We start from the raw sequence: 19691 nt of genomic DNA, 5'->3' as shown, positions 1-19691 counted from the left end.
ATAAAAAGAAAAAAAGGTATTGATAAGATGGTTAAAATAGAAAAGGGGAACAATTTTAAAAAATAGGAAAAGAAAAAGAAAATTAAGAAAATTTAACTTTGAATCATGGAGGAAAAAAAGTCATGAATTCTCTGTGCTGTATTCTCCCAGCACTGGAGTTTTGCAGTTCTCATCGATTGGTCAACTTGGTCTTGGCTGGATGTTTTTGCTGATCTTCTCGGGGAGGGACTGGGATAGCACCACCCTAGCCAGGGGGCCGGGCTAAGTCATCTGCTTGGGTTTGCCCTTGGTAGCTTTTGTTCCCTGAACTTTTTTTTGTTCCCTACAACTTTGGAGGAGGAGAATGGAGATACAGCCTCCCAATCTCCAGCTCCGGAGGAGCTGAGAACTCTGGGTCCTCCTCCTCGGTGCCTCCTCAGAGAAAAGCAGTCAATACCCCCATCTCCCTGGTCTCTGGCCGCACTCTGAGCTCACCCGGACTGTAACCGAGCATTTCTGTCTTTGGTGCACGGCTCTGTTTGGAGTCTCCAAACCCAGCAGATTGCTGCAGCGTGCCCCTGTGCCGCTCTTGCTGGTGGAGGAAAGGGCGGCCTCCCTGGATCTGCCATTGGCAGGGTCCCTGCTCAAAGACTGTACAGGGAATCATGGTTTATGGCAACCCCTACCTGAGAGCCCCCTCCTGGGTTCTGTCTCTGCAGCTGTTTCCCCGCTCTGATACTTGGGAGCTCCGCCGCACTCAGACACCTGGTCATTCTGTGACCCCAAGGGTCCTGAGACCACACTTGTCCCAGCGAGGATTCCACACCCTGCTTAACCACAGGAGTGATGTCCCTCAGCCGAACTTCTAAAAGTTCTGATTTTGTGCTCTGCTGCTCTACCGTGTGCTGGGGGCCGGCTGACAAAGGCTCCCTCCCCCAGGGGTCTGTCTTCTCAGATACCGCCTCGGGTTCACTTCACGTGTCCTACCTTCTAGAAAGTGGTTCCTTTTCTATGCATAGGATTGCTGCTGTTCTTCTGTCCTATCTTCTGTTGAGGTCGTAGGTGTTCAGAATGGTTTGAGAAGTGTCTAGCTGAACTCCTGGGACCAGAGGAAATTTAGGTCTCCTCCTCCTCCTCCGCGGCCTTCCTCCTCCCTCTTCTTCTTCTTTTAACTTAAGGGATTCTTTCTCACCCAGAGATTTAGAAAATAATCACTTCTTTATGCTACTTTTTTTTTTTTTTAAGATTTTATTTATTTATTTGACAGACAGAGATCCCAAGTAGGCAAAGAGGCAGGCAGAGAGAGAGGAGGAAGCAGGCTTCCTGCCAAGAGGAGAGCCCGATGTGGGGCTCGATCCCAGGACCCTGGGATCATGACCCGAGCCGAAGGCAGAGACTTTAACCCACTGAGCCACTCAGGCGCCCCTCTTTATGCTACTTTTTAAAGCTAATTTTTAAAATTCTGTTAAGCAAAGTTTGCCATCCTCATCATGTTAAAGCAAACAGTTCAGTCATATTAAATACTTTTTCCCAATGCAGCTGTGACTACCATCCATTCCCATAACTCTTGATCTTGCAAAACTGAAACTTTGTACCTTTTAAACAGTAACTCCCCACTCTTCCCTCCCTACAGCTCCTAGTAACTCCCTGTATACTTTCTGTCTCTATGATTTCAGCTTCTCTGAGTATCTCATATAAGTGAAACCATAGAATGCGGATCTTTTAGTGACTGGCTTATTTCGCTTAGCATAATGCCCTCAAGTTTCATCATGTCGCATGTATCAGAATTTCCTTTTTAAGGCTGAATAATACTCCACTGTACATATATACCACATTCAGCCGTTCATTTGTTTTGTTTTGTTTTAGAGGTTTTATTTATTTATTTGTCAGAGAGAGAATGCCGGTAAGACTTGGGAACATAAGCAGGGTGAGTGGGAAAGGGAGAAGCAGGCTGCCGGCAAAGCAGGGAGCCTGATGCGGGACTGGATCTCAGGACCCTGGGGTCATGACCGGAGCCAAAGGCACACACTTAACAACTGAGCCACCCAGGTGCCGCTATCCATTTACCTGTTGACCAACACTTGGGTTCCTTCCACGTTTTAGCTGTTGTGGACAATGCTGCTATGAAGGTAGGTGCGCAGATAGCCCTTTGAGAGCCTGTTTTCCATTCTTTTGGGTACAGACCCCAAAGTGGAATTTCTGGGCTTATGGTAATTCTTTAGTTTTAATTTTTTGAGGAATGGCCATTTTAAACTGGAGCTGTACCATGTTTCGTTCCCACCAACAGTACACAGGGTTCCAGTTTTGCCGTGTCCTCACCAGCACTTGTTTTGTTTTTGTTCTTTGAGAGGAGCCCTCCCAATGGGTGTGTCTCACTGTGGTTCTGGTTTGCATTTCACTGCCTATTAGTGTTGTCAGGCATCTTTTCATTGCTTATTGGACATCTGTATACTTTCTTTGGAGAAACGTCTATTCAGGTCCTTTGACCGTTTTTGAGTGGTATTAGTTCTTCTTTAAATATTTGCTAGAATTCATCCAGTAAAGGAATCAGATACGAGGCTTTTCTTTCATTGCTGGGAGATTGGTGTTTACTGATCCAGTCTCCTTGCTGGTGATAGGTCTATTCAGGCTTTCTGTTTCTTGTGACTTCCTGGTAGATTTTGTGTCCATTTCAACTAGTGTCTCCAGTTTCTCAGGTGCATTGGTTCATAGTACTCAGATCTATTTTATTTTTGTAAAATCGGTGGTAATGTCCTCACTCCATTTCAGATTTTAGTAATTTGAGTCTTCTTTCTTTTTTTAGTCCTATCTAGCTAATGGTTTGTTGATATTTGATGATCTTTTTGAAGAACCAACTTTTTGTTTCATTTTTCTCTTGTCTGTTTTATTGATTTCATATTCATTATTTCATATCCCTCTGCTAGCTTTGGATTTGTTCATTCTTTTTCTAAATGCTTAAGTTGTAGAGTTACCTTGTTTTTTTGAATTCTCTTTCTTTGTAATATAAGCATTTGTAGCTATAAATTTCCTCCTCAGCACTGCTAAATTTTGGTTTTTTGTGTGTGTTTTTTTTTTTTCATTTTCATTAATCTCTGAGTATTTTCTAACTTCTCTTGTGATTTCTTCTTTGATGCATTGATTGTTTAAAAGTGTGTGGTTTAATTTCCACAATTTCGTGAACTTCCCAATTTTCTTTATATACTGATTTCTAACTTCCTCCCATTGTGGTCAGAGAAGATACTTTGTATGATGTCTGTCTCTTAAAATCCATTCAGCTTAATTTTGGGGCTAATTTGCAGTCTATCCTAGAAATGTCCTGTGTGCATTTGAGAAGATTGTATCTGCTGTTACTGTTGGCTGGAGTGTTCTACATGTGTGTCTTAGATCTAGTTGGTCTGCTGCGTGAAGTCCTCTTTCCTTCCTTGTCTTCTCTCTCGTGGTTCTTTTCATTGTGAGTGGTGGGGTATTCAAGTCTCCAACTGTATTGTAGAGCTATTTCTCCCCTCATTTTTGCTTTATATATTTTGAAGATAGGTCATTTGGTGTGTAAATGTTTACAATTATTATATATTCTTGCTATTTTGAACCTTTTATTAATATATAATGTCTTTTGTCCCTTTTAATCTTTTTTGATTTGATTTATCTTTTGTCCCTTGTAACCAAAATCTATTTTGTCTGCTAATAGTATAGCCATTCCTGCTCTCCTGTGATTACTGTTTGCATGGAATATCTTTGCGACCTTTATCTTTTGACCTAGCTATGTCTTTGGAGGTAAGGTGAGTCTCTTGTAGACAACATGGAGTTGGGTCATGTCTTTTTATCCATTCTGCCAAGGTCTGTCTTTTGATTAAAGAGTTTAATCCATTTCCATTTAAAGTAATTACTGGTAAGGAGGGGCTTACTTCTGTCATTATACTTTTCCCCTCTATCCCCCTATTGCTTTCTTGTTCCTCATTCCCTACATTTTTGTCTTTTTTAGTTGATTTTCGTAGTGAAATGTATAAATTCCTTCTTAGTTTCCTTTTGTGTATATTGTATAGCTACTTTTCTTGTGGTTACCATGGGGATTACATTTAACATTGATGTAACATTTTATTTTAAAGTTACCGCAGCTTAATTTCAGTAACATGCAAAAATTCCACCTTTACAGCTCGGTCCCCACGACTTTCAGTTAATTGATGGCACAGAACTACATCTTCATACCTTGTGAGCAGAAAAACATAAACTAGTAATTCCTTTAATGCAGTTATCTCCTAAATTATGTAGGGAACAAGATTTGGAATTACAAACCAAAGTTGCAAAATACTAGTTTTATACTAATAATTTTTTTTCTTTAAATGTATTAGTCTCTTAAATCATGTAGAAAACGAGTTACAAACTATTGACACAGTAACAGTAGTTTTCATAATTGTCCCCATATTTACCTTTTTTTTTTTTTTTAGATTTTATTTATTTATTTGACAGACAGAGATCACAAGTAGGCAGAGAGGCAGGCAGAGAGAGAGAGAGGAGGAAGCAGGCTCCCTGCCGAGCAGAGAGCCCGATGCAGGACTCGATCCCAGGACCCTGAGATCATGACCTGAGCCAAAGGCAGCGGCTTTAACCCACTGAGCCACCCAGGCGCCCCAACCAATATTTACGTTTATTGGGATCTTCTCCGTACGGCCTGGAGGTACTGCGTAGTCCCCTTTCACTTCCCTGTAGGAGGCCTCGAGCGTCTCTTTCGGAGCAGGCCTGGTGGCCACAAGCCGCTTCCCGTTGTGTTTGTCTGGGGATGTCTTGATTTCTCCCTCCGTTCCGAAGGGTGGTTTTGCGGAATTCTTGGTTGACGGTTTTTTTCTTTTCACACTTTGAATATCTTGGCCCACTGACTTCTGATCTCCGAAGTTTCAGACTAGCGATCTGCCCATAATTTTATGAATGACCCCTTGTACGTGATGATTCACTTTTCTCTGGTCACTTTCCAGGTTTATTCTTTGTCTTTTGAAAGCTTGAGTGTGATGTGTCTTGGTGTGGGTCTCTTTGAGTTCATCTTATTGGAGCTTGTTGAGCTCGTTGGGTGTTTCCATTCACGTCTGTCATCAAATTTGGGGATTTTCCATGTATCGTTTCTTTATATATTCTCTCTGCCCCTTCTTTTGGGACATGGACAATGCGCATGTTGTTCCACTTGACGTGCCCCACAGGTCCTTTAAGCTCTCTCTTTGCTTTTCTTCATTTTTCTTTCTTTTTTTTTTTTTTTTTTTCTCCTCAGCCTTGGTAAGTTTTACCATTTTATCTTCAGGTTCTCTGATTCTTTGGCCATTCAGATCTGCCCTTGAATCCCTCTAGTGAATTTTTCATTTCTATTATCAAACTTTTCAGCTCCAGAATTTCTTTTTCTAGGCTTCTTAGCTCTTTATTACTATTTCCATATTGTTCACACATTGTTTTGTTTTCACTTCTTCCCTTAGTTCTTTGAGAAACTTTAGGACCATGTTTTTAAGGCCTGTCTGATATATCTGCCGTAAAGTATTTTTCGGGAATAGGTTCTGTTGAATTATTTTTTTCCTCTCCAATGGGACATACTTTCCTATGTCTTTGTATGCCCTTGGGCATTTGAATCTAATCATGTGGTAACTCTGGAAATCAGATTCTCCCTTCCACAGGGTTTGCTGTTTTTTATTATTGTTTTTGTTTTATTGAGTTTCGTTGGCTCTCTGTAAGGATCCGGCTGAGGTGTAAACTTAATGTCTTACATCTTTTTCTGAGCCTTTCCCTGGGCATGCAGAGTAACTTTCTGTTTCTCCCTGAATGTTCCACTGAATGTGAATATTCTAGTCTTTAATGTCTGGTTCCATGAAAGGTGACAGTGTAAAGTGGAGGGGGATAGGAATAGGTGGAGACCCTCTCAGTCTCCTGGAAGTCACTTCAGCTAGTGGGGTAAGGCCTTCAAAAATCTGGATGGGGAGCAGTGCGGCAACACTGGCTCTGTGCCCTTTCATACCTCTGTGATCAGAAGCTACAATTAGCAGTCACAGCACAGGTGCCCAGTATTTTGCAGGACAGGGTCCTTTTTGCCTACCCTAGCTACCGCAAACGGTGTGCAAGCTGCCTCAGGAACACGCGCATAGCTGTCTGCCACATGGCTGGGGGTGGGGAGCTCCTGCTGTGCTAAGAGCTGAAATGAACTGTCCAAGCCTTTTCCTGGAAGTTGCAACCCTTCAACCGACTTGAGTTTCCGAGTAGTTGCATTAGACAGATTCTGCCAGTGCAGTGGTCCAGGCAGGGCGACTGGGTCCTGGTGGGTCCTCCTCCTCCAGCTTCCCTGACTTCACCTCCTGTATGTACTCTTTAAGGTTTAATCAGTTGGAATTTATTTTGCTCTAGAGTAGGAAAGAAATACCTGAGTTAGGGGTCAGTAGACTTTTTCTTAAAGGGCCAGATAGTGACTTAACTTCTGTGGGTCGCACGATCTGTGCGGTAGCTCCTCTGCTCTGCCATAGCAGAAAAGCAGCCGTGGGCAGTAAAATGGGGGGGTGCAGAATTCCGGCAGTCCTGTATTTGCAGAAGCTGGCAGCAGACTGGTTTTGTCCCATCGCTGGCGCTCATTGACCTCTGCGTTGCAATCTCCATCCTCTGTCAAAAATTTGATTCTGAAATTTTACCCACTTGTGTATAGCTGGTTAGCTGGCCACAGGGTCATGGATGCTGGCAGAAGGCACGGGCAGTTTATGATAATAACAGCTGTAGCTGGAATGTCATTATTTACTCTGGTTCCGGAGTCCCTGGTGCTCCTGGGGCAGCTCTGGAAGAGCCAGTAACATCTCTGGATGTGCTATAGGAGAGGAACCCCAAGTTTAGGGAAAATGAAGCTCTTAGAGTTGACAGTAATCCTGCCTGACCTTTGTCCTAGAGGGACATCTCCGTATTATACTGGACAATAAACACACATATCATTGGCTCCAGAGAGAGACACTGTATCTTCTAAGGCCATTCACTGTACAAACCTTTTTGAGAAGATAGTATAGAATAAAGGCAGGCAGTGCTGCTTGCATGAATTCAGAGAGAGACCCCTGGAGTTCTGTCTCCCAACACCCCATCTCCATTCCTCCCCCTGCACCCCTGTCCCCAAATTGATGTGCCTAAAGCCTGCCTGGTGATGGTGTCTTGCTTCATTCAGTGTGGCTCTGCTGGGCTGCAGCTGTATTTCTTGGGCTCACATTTGCCCTGAGGCCAGGAATTAATGGCTTCATAACTCTGAGGCTGTCTGTAATTTCTGCCCCTAGATTTATAACATAGATTGAATTCTAAGCGTGTGTCACCCTCAGGCATTCCCTTTTCCAGCCTCGTTGTTTACTGATTTTCAGATGGGAGAGAACTTCCTTTCGGAATGTGTTATCTGAGGATTAGTGGTCTGGACACGGGGTATAAACCCCTTTCTCCCTCTTCCTTCCTGCTCTGCGTAACTCTGAACCGGGGAAAACACAAGAGGCACCAGATGAGAACTTTGAAATATGGTAAGAGGAAGGCTACCTGGTTTGGGACTCCAGGAGCGGAAGAACGATAGGGCAGCAGGGTGTTCTACGTCTGTCTGTCTGAAGAGGAAGGCTGAGACCCCACGTTTCCTAATCCTTAATTTAGCAACAGGAAACCACCTAAGGAGGCTCATTAATGGAGTGGAGACGACAGAGGATAGAATCAGGGGTCTTACCATGTCAGTAGTATGATCTCTAAACAGCATAACTCGATAGAATTTACCTGATCTGAACGACAGAGCAAACCACAAACAGGACAAAACTAAAGAAATCCACATCATAATACCTTAGAACTAATGATCTGAAAAGTAAAAAAGAAACGATCTTGAAAGAGGTTAGAGAAAAATGATGTATTAGTATTTATTTGACATCGGATTTCTCATCTGAAGTCGAGGAGGCCAGAGGGAAGTGGTACACATTTTTCAATTGTTGAAAGAAAATACGTGATGAGCATTAATTCTGTATCTGGCAAAACTGTCCTTCCAGAATGAAGATTAAATAAAGACATCCATGATGAGAAACAAAGAATTTGTTGTTTGCTAATCTGCCCTTAAAAACTGGCTAAAGGAAGTTCTTCTGATGAAATGATACAGATTATTGGAGCACAAAGGAAGTCAGGAAGAATGATGGAAAGATCAGAAATATGGGTTTGTGCAGGAGATGATCATTTTCCTCACGACTTTTAGAAATCATATTTGATGATTGAAACAAAATTAAAATACCATGTAATACTCAGGGCAATGATATTTCATTTAAAAGAGGAAAAGTTAAAGGGAGTGGAAGTGATATTTGCACACTTCACATGCGGTATAAAATGTTAGTAGCAGCCGACTCTGAGAGTCGTGTATATATGTAAGTGTACACACGCACACACACACATATATATGCAGTATATACAGAAGTCCTGTATATTTGCAAGACTCAGAATAACTACTACAAAAACTATACAAAGAGCTGCCAACAACTCTGACAAAAGTTTACAAAGGGATACACTAAAAGAAAAAAAACCCCACAAGATAAGATGGGGTACTGAAAGTGTTTACATAACCTGCAGGAAATCAAGAAAAGAGTAATAGGTATGAGAACAAAAAGGAAACAAGCAGGAAACATAACAGAATACCAGACCCGAGGACTAATAAATTAGTGATTGCTTCAAATGCAAATATTCTGAAGCTTTTATTTATTTATTTGAGAGAGAGAGCGCACAAACAGGGGGAGTAGCAGGACGAGATGGAGAAGCAGGCTCCCCGCTGAGCAGGGAGCCCATTCGGGCTCGATCCCAGGAGTCTGCAATCATGACCTGAGCTGAAGGCAGACACTTCAGACACTTCTAAATATATGGACTGGCAGGGGAGCCTGGGTGGCTCAGTTGGTTGAGCGACTGCCTTCGGCTCAGGTCATGATGCCGGACTTCCAGGATCGAGTCCCGCATCAGGCTCCCCGCTCCTTGGGGAGTCGGCTTCTCCCTCTGACCTTCTCCTCTCTCATGCTCTCTCTCACTCATTCTCTCTCAAATAAATAAATAAAATCTTAAAAAAAAATAAATATATGAACTGGCAGATAACTGGCAGAGTGGATAAGAAACATAGGACCCCAGAATACATGGACAAGAAACTCACTTCAAACCCAGTGACGCGGGTAGGTTGAGTAAAATGATAGAAGGATTCATAGTGTGCCGCCAGTAACCCAGAGAGCAGAGCTGCCTCTCTCAAGTCAGATTAAGCAGACCACAGAGCCAGGAAACATACTGGAGACGGAGAACGACGTTTCATAATAATAAAAGGATAATCCACACTAAAGGAAGTTACATCAGACACTGGAGGCTTAGAACTGATGTAGTTGAATGGAAGAACCTTAAAAAAATAAAAATTCACAGTTACAGCTGGGGACCTTTTTTTGAAGAGCACACACGTGAGCGGCGGGAGGGGCAGAGGGACAGAAGAGGACCTCAAGCGACCTCCCTGCTGAGTGCAGAGCCTGACGACCCCGAGATCATGACCTGAGCTTGATCCAAGAGTCAGATTCTTACTGGCTGAGCCGCCCAGGTGCCCCTTAGTTGGGGACCTTGAAACCCCTTTCAGCATCTGCTGGAACTATTTCACTGAAAATCACAAGGATATAGAAAATCTCAGCAACACTAGTAACTAATAGGATCTGGTTGACAGATGAAGAGCATCTTACCCAGCAACAGCAGAATATACAGGTTTTCAAGTGCCTGTGGAACACCGACCAAGACAGACCGTGTCCTCGGCCAAAGAACAAATCTCAGTAGATTTATAAGAATTGAAATCATTAGGTTGTTCTCTGACCATAATGGAATCAAGCTAGAAATGAATAATAGAAACAAAAAGAAAATCTCTTTGGAAATTAAACAGTGCATCTCTGAAAGCCCTGGGCCACAGAAGAACTTGCAAAGGAAATGGAAAAATACATACAGGCAAATGACAGTACAGAAAAACCGGATGTGGGGGGTGAGTCAGGCAGGGGTCCGAGGGAGGTTTACAGCAGCAAGTGCTTACCCCGGAAACGCAGAAAGAGAACAAAGCAGAAATCGATGAGAATCTGAATGCGTGTACATGTGCATGGGAATCTAAATGTAAATCTCCGTAGGTGTTGATAGGTTAGAAGACAGTACGGGAAACTGTCACCTTCCCCCAGACTGATCTCTACGTGCCATGCAGTTCCCACCAGAATCCCGGTGAGGGTTCTGTAGAAATAGACAGACTTGCTCTCAAATTTGCGGGGAGTGGTCCTGGCCCTAAAATAGCTTTAGCAGTGTTGAGGAAGAGAAATAAAGTGGGAGGAATCACACACCTTGATGTTAAAGCTTACTGTGATGCCTGCTCAGCGGGAGCCTGCTTCTCCCTCTCCCTCTGCTCCCCCTGCTTGTGCCTCCCTCCCTCTCTCTCTGTGTCAAATAAATAAAAATAAAATCTCTGAAAAGATAAACTTCACCTCTTACATGAAAATTAACTGAAAATGGATCATGAACTAAACTAAAGCTATAAAAACTTATAGAAAAAATAGGTATTTTATTTTTAAAAGATTGTATTTATTCATTTGACAGACAGAGATCAGGAGTAGGCAGAGAGGCAGGCAGAGAGAGAAGGAGGAAGCAGGTTCTAGGACCCTGGGATCACGACCTGAGCTGAAGGCAGACGTTTAACCCACTGAGCCACCCAGGCGCCCGAGAAAACAGTTTTAGAAAGAGCAGCGTGTCGTCCTTCTTCTCATATGCCTCTGACCCTTTATCCTCATAGCCCTCCGGTATTCAGTGTGCACAGCACCCCTCTGGGACGTTCTCTCCGCTCCTGCACGGCCAGCTGGCTCGGCGTCCATCTCTCGGGCTCCAGTGACACCATGATGGACACTTGGCTCTTCTCTGCTCGTCCAGCATCTGGATCTTTTCGTGTTTGGGGAATTCTGTGACATTAGCTTTGTTGAGCGCAAGGACCCACTGCCTGCTTAAGAAGCCGAGGACGAGAGACACTGTTGCCTGGTGTCTCGGGCTGGCAGTGGGTGTAACAGGATCATTTAGGGTGGTGCTTGCCTTTGCTTGAGACTTGGAGTGTGAGGTGAGTGAGGAGGAGGAGGACCTGGGACAGGGACACCTCGTGCTTGGGCTCATGGCAGCAGCCTCTGCTTTTCAGGGCTGGTGCCGTGATGTGTCCCGAGAGTGATGGCGTCTGAGGGATGGAGGCCTGGTCCTGCCAGCCGGCCTTATTCCTGCCTTTCTAAAGATTCCGTGAGCTGTGGGGTCCTATTAATAAATCCCTTTTCTTTTCAGCCACAGTCAGTTTCTGTTGTTTGCAGGAGACTCTTGATTGATTCAAATACCCTATTGTCAAAGCAGTACCCATTTTACCTCTTTTTTTTTTTTTTAAGATTTTATTTATTTATTTGACAGACAGAGATCACAAGTAGGCAGAGAGGCAGACGGGGGTGGTGGGCGGAGCAGGCTCCCTGCTGAGCAGAGAGCCTGATGCGGGACTCGATCCCAGGACCCTGAGGCCATGACCTGAGCTGAAGGCAGAGGCTTTAACCCACGGAGCCACCCAGGTGCCCCCCATTTTGCCTCTTTACTTGACATTTCCTCGTACTGGATCATGGTTGGGGGCTCGGTCTTACTCATTCTTGTACATTCAACACCCGTCCTCGAGGTTCATCACCTTCTCAGTAATACTGGAATCTTCAGGTCTTCAACTTCGTTTCTCCTTCAGTGCTGGTTTCCCTCTGACTTTGGCATTTGGAAGACTTTTATTTTTAGTTTCCGGTGCTGTTTGCAGGATTTGAATGTTTTGTTTGCCTTTTGGATATTTTATTGGGAAGTTGAAAGAGAATTTGTAGTTATCTTGAACGGTATTTTTTCTTACTTTTCTTTATATAAGTACCAAGTGAGATGGACAAGGGAACCTTTTTGATCAGGGCAAAAAATAAGACTTTGTGGTCGACCAACATAGTAATCAAGCTGGTAGATTTTTTGGTAATTTTCTTTCATTGTGGATAGCATTATAATGTTAGCACACTGATATATATATATATATCACACACACACACACACACACGCACACACACACACGCACGCACACACACAGGCTCCTCGCATCTCGTTTGTTCCTGTTGATGATTCAGTCATGCCTCAGTCGCAGCTGACCTGAGTCAGCATCACATACCTCCTTAGCACCCTGCCTCTTTCCTCCGCTAATGGGACCCAAGTCACCATAACCTTATTTGCATAGCTTCCCCCCAGATTTCGCTCTTACGAAATCCAGCCTGTCTTGCAGAATTTCTAGATGGAGCTTTCTGATGAGACCTCAGAAAGCTTGGTAATATCTCGTGATTCTAACCCTAAGTTGACCTGCACTATTTCCTCAACTTTTAATTCTTACTACACTCACCGTGGTTTTACGACTCATGTATTAAATAGTGTCCTTTTGGGGAAAAATATGTCTTTCACGTTCATGCTGCTGGTCCCCTTAACGGTCTCAGTATGTTCAAGTTCTGCCCTTCAGTTGACACAGACTGTACTTCAGGGTGCATGCCCTTGCCCACCTCCCTTACTCGAAGCAGAGACACCCTTTCGCGTGCGTGCTGTGGCCGTCTTCTTGGAGCCTGTCATACCTACCCCTTGGTTTTCTGGATTATTGGACTAACATTATCTGAGGCAGTTGAATGGATTTGAAAGTGCAGGCATCAGTGGCCTTCTCTGTAGATCTTTCAGAGTTAATGAATCATAGTTGATTTCACTGGGTTTTAGAAAACTTAAAGGACCATCAAAACCCAAAGCATCATCAAAACACTGGAATGTTAATTTTCTGCGTCATGCCGATACCAGTAGGGGTATTTATGGTTATGAAAGGCACATTTCTTTCTTAAATATGATGTACTTGGTGTTCTGTTTCCTTGCCTTGAGGATTTTATCCAGATTATCATTTGTTTTTTCACTTTCGCAGTCGATGCTCCGGGGGAGAGGAGGTTGCTATAAACATACGTTCTACGGCATCGAGAGCCACCGTTGCATGGAAACTACCCCAAGCTTGGCCTGTGCAAATAAATGTGTCTTCTGTTGGCGGTAAGTGAAAATGAATGGCTGTGGTGACCAAATATGTGACCTTCTGTAATAATCCATTTCTGTTCAGCATGGCATGCAAATTTACCTGAAGCTCTGCTGTCTCTATAATTAACCCCCGTCTTCATTCCTAATACAGTCGCATTTGGTTGTTTTTCCTTGATTAGTTTTATCAGGGGTTTGCCGATTTTTTGTCTTTCATGAATCCTCTGCATTATCTTTGTTTTCTTGTTCAGTAATCTACTACTATTTTTTTTGCCCCCTCTTCTTTTTATAGCTTAGATTGTTAACTTAGTAATATTAGTCTTCTATAAGTCTTTAATCAAAAATTTTCATCTAAGTACTTCTTCAGCTACATTCCCTAGATTTTGATTAGTTAATTATTTTAAAAAAATTTTTAAATTTGAATATAGTTGACATACATGATAGTTTCAGATGTGCAGCATAGTGATTCAACAAGTTTACGCCCTACGCTGCGCTCCCCCTGACGGCAGCTCCCATCTGTTACCGTACGACACTGTGACATTACCCTGGGCGGTATGCCCTGTTCTCTACCTTTTCTTCTTCTTTTTTTAAAAAATATTTTAAAAAGATTTTTATTTACTTATTGGACAGACAGAGCTCACAAGTAGGCAGAGGAGATAGGCAGAGAGAGAGAAGAGGAAGCAGACTCCCCGCTGAGCAGAGAACCCGATTTGGGGCTCGATCCCAGGATCCTGGGACCATGACCTGAGCGGAAGGCAGAGGCTTTACCCCACTGAGCCACTCAGGCACCCCTCTACCTTTTATTCCTATGATGTATTTATTCAGTAACTGGAAGCCGGTATCTCTCACCACCCCTCACGCATTTTGCCATCTCCCATCCCCGTCCCCTTCTGGTAACCATCATTTCTCTGTTTTTATAGTTTATATTTCTGATTCTCTTTGTTTCTTTGTGTATTCATTTGTTTTTAGATTACAAATATAAGTGGAATCATATGGTACATTTGTCTGTGTCTGTCTGCCTTATTGCATGATTGCATGTAGCGTAATACCCTCTAGGTCCAACCAAATAGTCACACACGGTAGTGACTCATTCTTTTTGTGTCTGAGTAATAGTGCATTGCACACACGTACCACATCTTCTTTATCTGTTCATCTATTAGGGGACACTTGGGCTGCTTCCATATCACGGTTACTATAAATGATGCTGTAGTAAACAGCGGTACATACTTCTTTTTGTGTAAATAAATGCCCAGGAATGGAATTACGGGATCATATGGTTATTCTGTTTATAATTTTTCAGGTAACCTCCATACTGTTTTCCACTGTGACTGTACCAACTTATATTCCCATCAGCTGTGCACCAGGCATTCTTTTTCTCCATACCCTTGCCAACACTTGTTATTTCTTGTCTTTTTTGTTCTGTTCTGACAGGTGTTCGGTGATAGCTCATGTGGTTTTGATGCGCATTTCCTTCATGACTGGTGACGCTGAGCGTCTTTTCATGTGTCTGTTGGCCATCTGGATGTCCTCTTCTGAAAAGTATCTCTTTAGGTTCTTTGCCCATTTTAAATCAGATTATTTGCTTCCTGGTGTTGAGTTGTATGAATTCTTTATATATTTTGGGTATTAACCCCTTATCAGACACACCAGTCTCTTTAGTATTTTCTCCCAGTCCTTTGTCAGTTCCTTTTTAATTTCCTCTTTAGCTCTTTGGCTCATTCTCTGCCTAATTCTCTCTGATTTCGTCCTTGGCTTTCTTTTACTGCTCTGCATTATAGTGTTAGGAGAAGTGAACCATCTCTATGTGTTCATTAAATACCTGTAGATTGACAGCTTTATATTCTTGTTTTTTGTTTTGTTTTGTTTTTTTAAGAGAGAGAACTTGCAAGCTGGGTGCAGGGTCGGCCGGCCCGGGGGAGGAGAGACGGGGAGAGACAGGACGCGCGAGAATCTTCGAGACAGGCTCTGCCAGAGCTGGCTGCAGGGCTCTGTCTCACAGCCCTGGGATCTTGAGCCAAAATCAAGAGTTGGACGCTGAACTGACCGAGCCACTTTTGTATTCTTTGTCTCTGACCCTGGTCTCCTTTCCGAGTTTTCATGCTCTGTTTGCAGTTGCCTGTTGGATATTTTCTTCCCGCTGATCCCCAGGTCCTTCCACAGTGGGGTTCATTGTGCCGTCTGTGAACCTCCTCCTCTGGTTTTGTTAAGGCACCATTAGCTGTCCAGTGGCTTAGGCTGAAAAGCTCTACTTTCTCTAACTCACTGTATCCACTTGTATGCCGAATTCTGTTTTACATTTTCTTTCTTTCTTTCTTTCTTTCTTTCTTTCTTTCTTTCTTTCTTTCTTTCAAGATTTTATTTATTTATTTGACAGGCAGAAATCACAACTAGGCAGAGAGGCAGACAGAGAGAGAGAGAGGGGAAAGCAGGTTCCCCGCTGAGCAGAGAGCCTGATGCGGGGCTCGATCCCAGGACCCTGGATCATGACCTTAGCCAAAGGCAGAGGCTCAACCCACTGAGCCACCCAGGCACCCTTGTTTTACATTCTTAATATTTCACCCTTTAGCAAACAAAATGATTTAATACCTGCCAGTCTATGCCATTTCTTCATTTATCGTATTGGTACAAGAGCTATAATTCTTTTTTTAATTTATCGTATTGGTACAAGAGCTGTAATTCTTTTTTTAAAAATGGTTTTATATCATTGATCATAAAAGTTATCCATGCTTGCTATAGAAACTTTTAGAAAATACTAGAAAGTATAAAATATAAAGAGAAACAACTCTCTGTAATTCCAGAATCCAGACAAATCACTGTTAATGCCTTGGAGCATTCGCTTTCTTTCTCTTTATTCCCCCCCCGAGTCTTATGTTTTCAACAACATGGTTGAAATCATTCTCTACTTTCTGTTTTTTATCCTGTTTTTATTTTTTTAAATATAAGACTCTTGCTCTGTCATTAAATTCTTACAGGCATAAACTTTTTGTTTTGAAATAATTCTGGATATACAGAAGACTTACAAAGATAGTAGAGTTTCTGTATATTTTTCACCTAACTTTCCCTAATGTTAATTAGGGAGCATTAACTATGGCCATTAACATTAACTGTGGAACAGTTATCAAAACAATTATCAGAAATAATCAAAAAGAAATTAACATTGATGCAGTGCTACTAATTAAACTAGAAACTTTGAGTTTCATTTGTTTTCCCACTAATACACTTTTTCTTCCAGGATGCAGTTTGGGATCCCTCATCACATATAGTCGTTATATCTCTTTAGTTTTCTGTCGTCCGTCACAGTTCTTCAGTCTGTCCTTGTTTTTCATAACCTCAACACCTTGGAAGACTCCTGGTCACAAATCTTGTCTAATGTTTTCTCGTGGTTAGAGCGAAGTTATGGATTTTGGGAAACTACCATAGGGGTGATGTGACCTTCTCAGCAGGTCCTATTCAAGGGATACATGATAACATTCTGTCCTGTTGCAGTGGTGTTAGCTTTTATCATTGGATTAAGAGGGTGTCTGCTAGGCTTTCAAGTGTAAAGTTACGCCTTAAAATTTTTCCCCTTTGGGTAATTAATAAATATTTGGGAAGGTACTTGGAGTCTATGCAAATATGCTGTTTCTCTTTAAGCATTTGCTCACTAAATTTTTCATTCATTGGTGGATTATTACAAATTATTACTTTGGTGTTCCACTGTTTTTTTTTTTTTTACATTTAATAATTGGACTGCTTCTTTAAGGAAGACTCATTTCTCCCTCATTTTAAAATTTATTATTATATTAGTTTGGACTCAAGAAAATCCAGTACTGTTGTTTATTTACTTCATTGCTCATATTTTTCTAGCTTTGGCCATTAGTAGCTCTGTTGGGTCGGCTTCCGTGTCGGCTTCCGTGTCTTTTCTTGCATTTACAACAAACACTTGGTATTATCTGATTCCAGAAGAGGCTCCAGGTCCAGCTTGTGTTTTTCCTGCCCAGCTTTGGGGTCAGCCACTTTTCTAAGGAGCTCTAGTTCCTCTTACTGAAGAATGATACTTAGACTCTGAAATTTGGGTGCTGATACGCTCCTTTATATTGGGGTATTAGTGCTTCCAGGGCCTCTCAGCAGATAGAAGTAGAAAATGTGTATGTATCTCTCGGTGTATGTTAAAATACACAACTGAGAGTTTTTACTAGTATCTTCCACTCCCATCAGCAAACATAGAGTTCATTCTATTACTCCTTTTGTGCTTTTTGGTAACTTTTTTCTTGGACAGTCAGGAACCCAGCCTGGCCCTCATCATCTACAACATAGTAACTTCAGCCGTAGTTATGTGCATGTGAACGACTTCAGAATTACAGACTCACACCTTTGTGAGAAATAAATTTATCGTAGGATGGATTTATCTGGCTTTGGCATTAGGATATTGCTAATCTTATAGAATGAGTTAGGAAATGTTCCCTTCTCTTACGTTTTTGGAAGTTTGGGAAGAATTGGTATTGATTCTTAAAATGATTACAGGAATTCACCAGTGAAGCCTGTTTTGGGGCTTTTCTTTGTAGAGAGGTTTTGAATACTGATTCAATTACTTGTCATAATTTGGTTAAGATTTTCCATTGCTACTTGCGTCAGTTTGGGAATTTGTATGTTTCTAGGAATTTGTTCATTTCATCTAGTTTATCTAATTTATTGGCATATAGTTGTTTATAGTATTATCATGATCCTTTATTTCTGTAAGATTGCTTCATTTCTGAGTTTACTGATTTGAATCTTCTTTCTTTTCTTTCTTTTTTTTTTTTGCTCAATCTAGGTAAGTGTTTATTGGTGTTGATCTTTGCAAGAACCAGCTTTTGGGTTCATTATTTTTCTCTTATATTTTTCTGTTCTCAAGTTTCATTTGTTTCTATTCTGATTTTTGTCATATCCTTCCTTTTGCTGCCTTGAGCCTAGTTTCCTTCTCATTTTTAGTATTTATGGTGTGTAGGTAGGTTATTGATTTTTTTTCATGTGAGTGTTTACAAGTACAGATTTCTCTCTGAGCACTGTTTTAGCAAAATTCTGTTCATCTGTAGTATTTTGTAATTTCCCTGTGATCCTCTGGTTGTTTAGAACTGTTGCTTAATTTTCACTTATCTGTTGGTTTTTCAGTTTTCTTTCTGTTTTTTCTTTCTGCTTTTATTCCATTGTGATTGAAGATAATATTTTGTATGATTTCAGTCTTTGAGAATTTATTGACACTTGTTTTATGGCCTAACATAGGGTGCATCCTAGAAAATGATCTATGTACAATTGAAAAAAATGTGTATGTTTTGGGGGGGGTGTTTTGTTTTGTATATGTCATAGGTATTATTGGTTTATCATAATGTTCAAATACACTATTCCTTTTTTGATCTTCTGCCCAGTTCTGTTATTTAAAATAAGGTTTTTGAATTTTATAATTATTAATATAGAACTGTATTTTTCTTTTTGCTTATAAATTTTTGTTTCATGTATTTTGGTGCTCTTTTTTTAAGTATGTATGTACTTATAATTGTTAATATCTTCTTGATGGATTGATCTGTTTATCAATATATAATGTTCTTCTTTTTCTTTCCTGATGGTTTTTGACTTAACATCTGTTTTGTGTTATATGAGTATAGCTATGTCAAGTCTTTTTTGATTACTATTTGCATTAAATGTTTTTCTTCCTTTCACGTCTGTCTGTGTCTTTGGATCTGAAGTGAATCTCTTAGGCAGTATATTGTTGGATTTTTTTAAAATTCATTCTGCCAATCTCTGGCTTTTAATGTAGATAATTTAATCCATTCACATTTTGCTCTTTGTTTTTGTAAATTTTATATCTTTTATTTTGTACACCTTATTACTGTCTTCTTTTGTGTTTGTTTTTTGGTTATGTACAATTTGACTCCATTATTGTTTCCCTTTCTAATACATGTTTTAGTTATTTTCTTGGTGGTTATTCCTCTGGGGATTAAAACTAACCTCTTAAATTTACAAGAGTCTACATTTAATTTTCTTTATCTGTGGATGTATACAGTTCTGTGAAGTTGCACGAATGCTGCATTAGCAAATACTAAACTGACTTTTAGGGGGATAAAGGGTTAAGTTCTTGGAGTCCTCTTGTCACAACGTATTTGCCATCTTCTCAGTATTTAACTTTGTTCTCTGTGTTTCTGTGTAAAGATGCCTTATTTTACATATACTTTTGATTCATTAGCATTGAACTTATGGCCAACAGCATTGTAATTCATGCCTGAATGAAGCTTATCTAACACAGATATTTTCCCTCAAGGCACATTGTAGTTTCTTGTGATTCAGAACACTACACTGCACTTTAGCCCTGCGCTTGGGAGCTGTTTTAAATAGCAACATCGCTAAGAAAAAGCACAGAATGCAAAAAGTGGGACATGAAGTTGACTGCCAAAAGAGCATCATTTGCAGTATAAAAGCTTAAACAAGAAGGCGAAGAGAACATTGTGTTGTTTGACCTCATTTGGGATGTATGTACTAGACTCAGATTTTTTTGCTGCTTTGTGAATGACCATGAATGACCATAAATATTGACACTAAAGTATTGATTTTGGGGTTTCAGATAAATTTTAGGAAGTAGGTAATTTTGCAAATATGGCATAAGCAAATAATGAGGATGGACTTTATTT

The 19691-nt window shown here is 41.2% G+C and overlaps 1 protein-coding gene across 3 annotated transcripts in view; it reads left to right on the top strand.

Annotated features, from left to right (window-relative positions):
* Positions 1 to 19691, top strand: part of LOC131819907 (S-adenosyl-L-methionine-dependent tRNA 4-demethylwyosine synthase TYW1-like) — a 201359-nt gene that overhangs the window by 62195 nt on the left and 119473 nt on the right. For 2 of the 3 annotated variants that reach the window (XM_059155321.1, XM_059155323.1), the window contains exons 10-11: positions 12950 to 13068; positions 14482 to 14589. In XM_059155321.1, the coding sequence (XP_059011304.1) occupies positions 12950 to 13068; positions 14482 to 14589 (227 nt within the window). The remainder of the gene's footprint in view (positions 1 to 12949; positions 13069 to 14481; positions 14590 to 19691) is intronic. The other variant, XM_059155322.1, reaches the window with a different exon arrangement.

The sequence above is a fragment of the Mustela lutreola genome, chromosome 17 (genome assembly GCF_030435805.1).
Source record: "Mustela lutreola isolate mMusLut2 chromosome 17, mMusLut2.pri, whole genome shotgun sequence".
Taxonomy (NCBI): domain Eukaryota; kingdom Metazoa; phylum Chordata; class Mammalia; order Carnivora; family Mustelidae; genus Mustela; species Mustela lutreola.
This window is presented reverse-complemented; position numbering and strand designations above follow the sequence as displayed.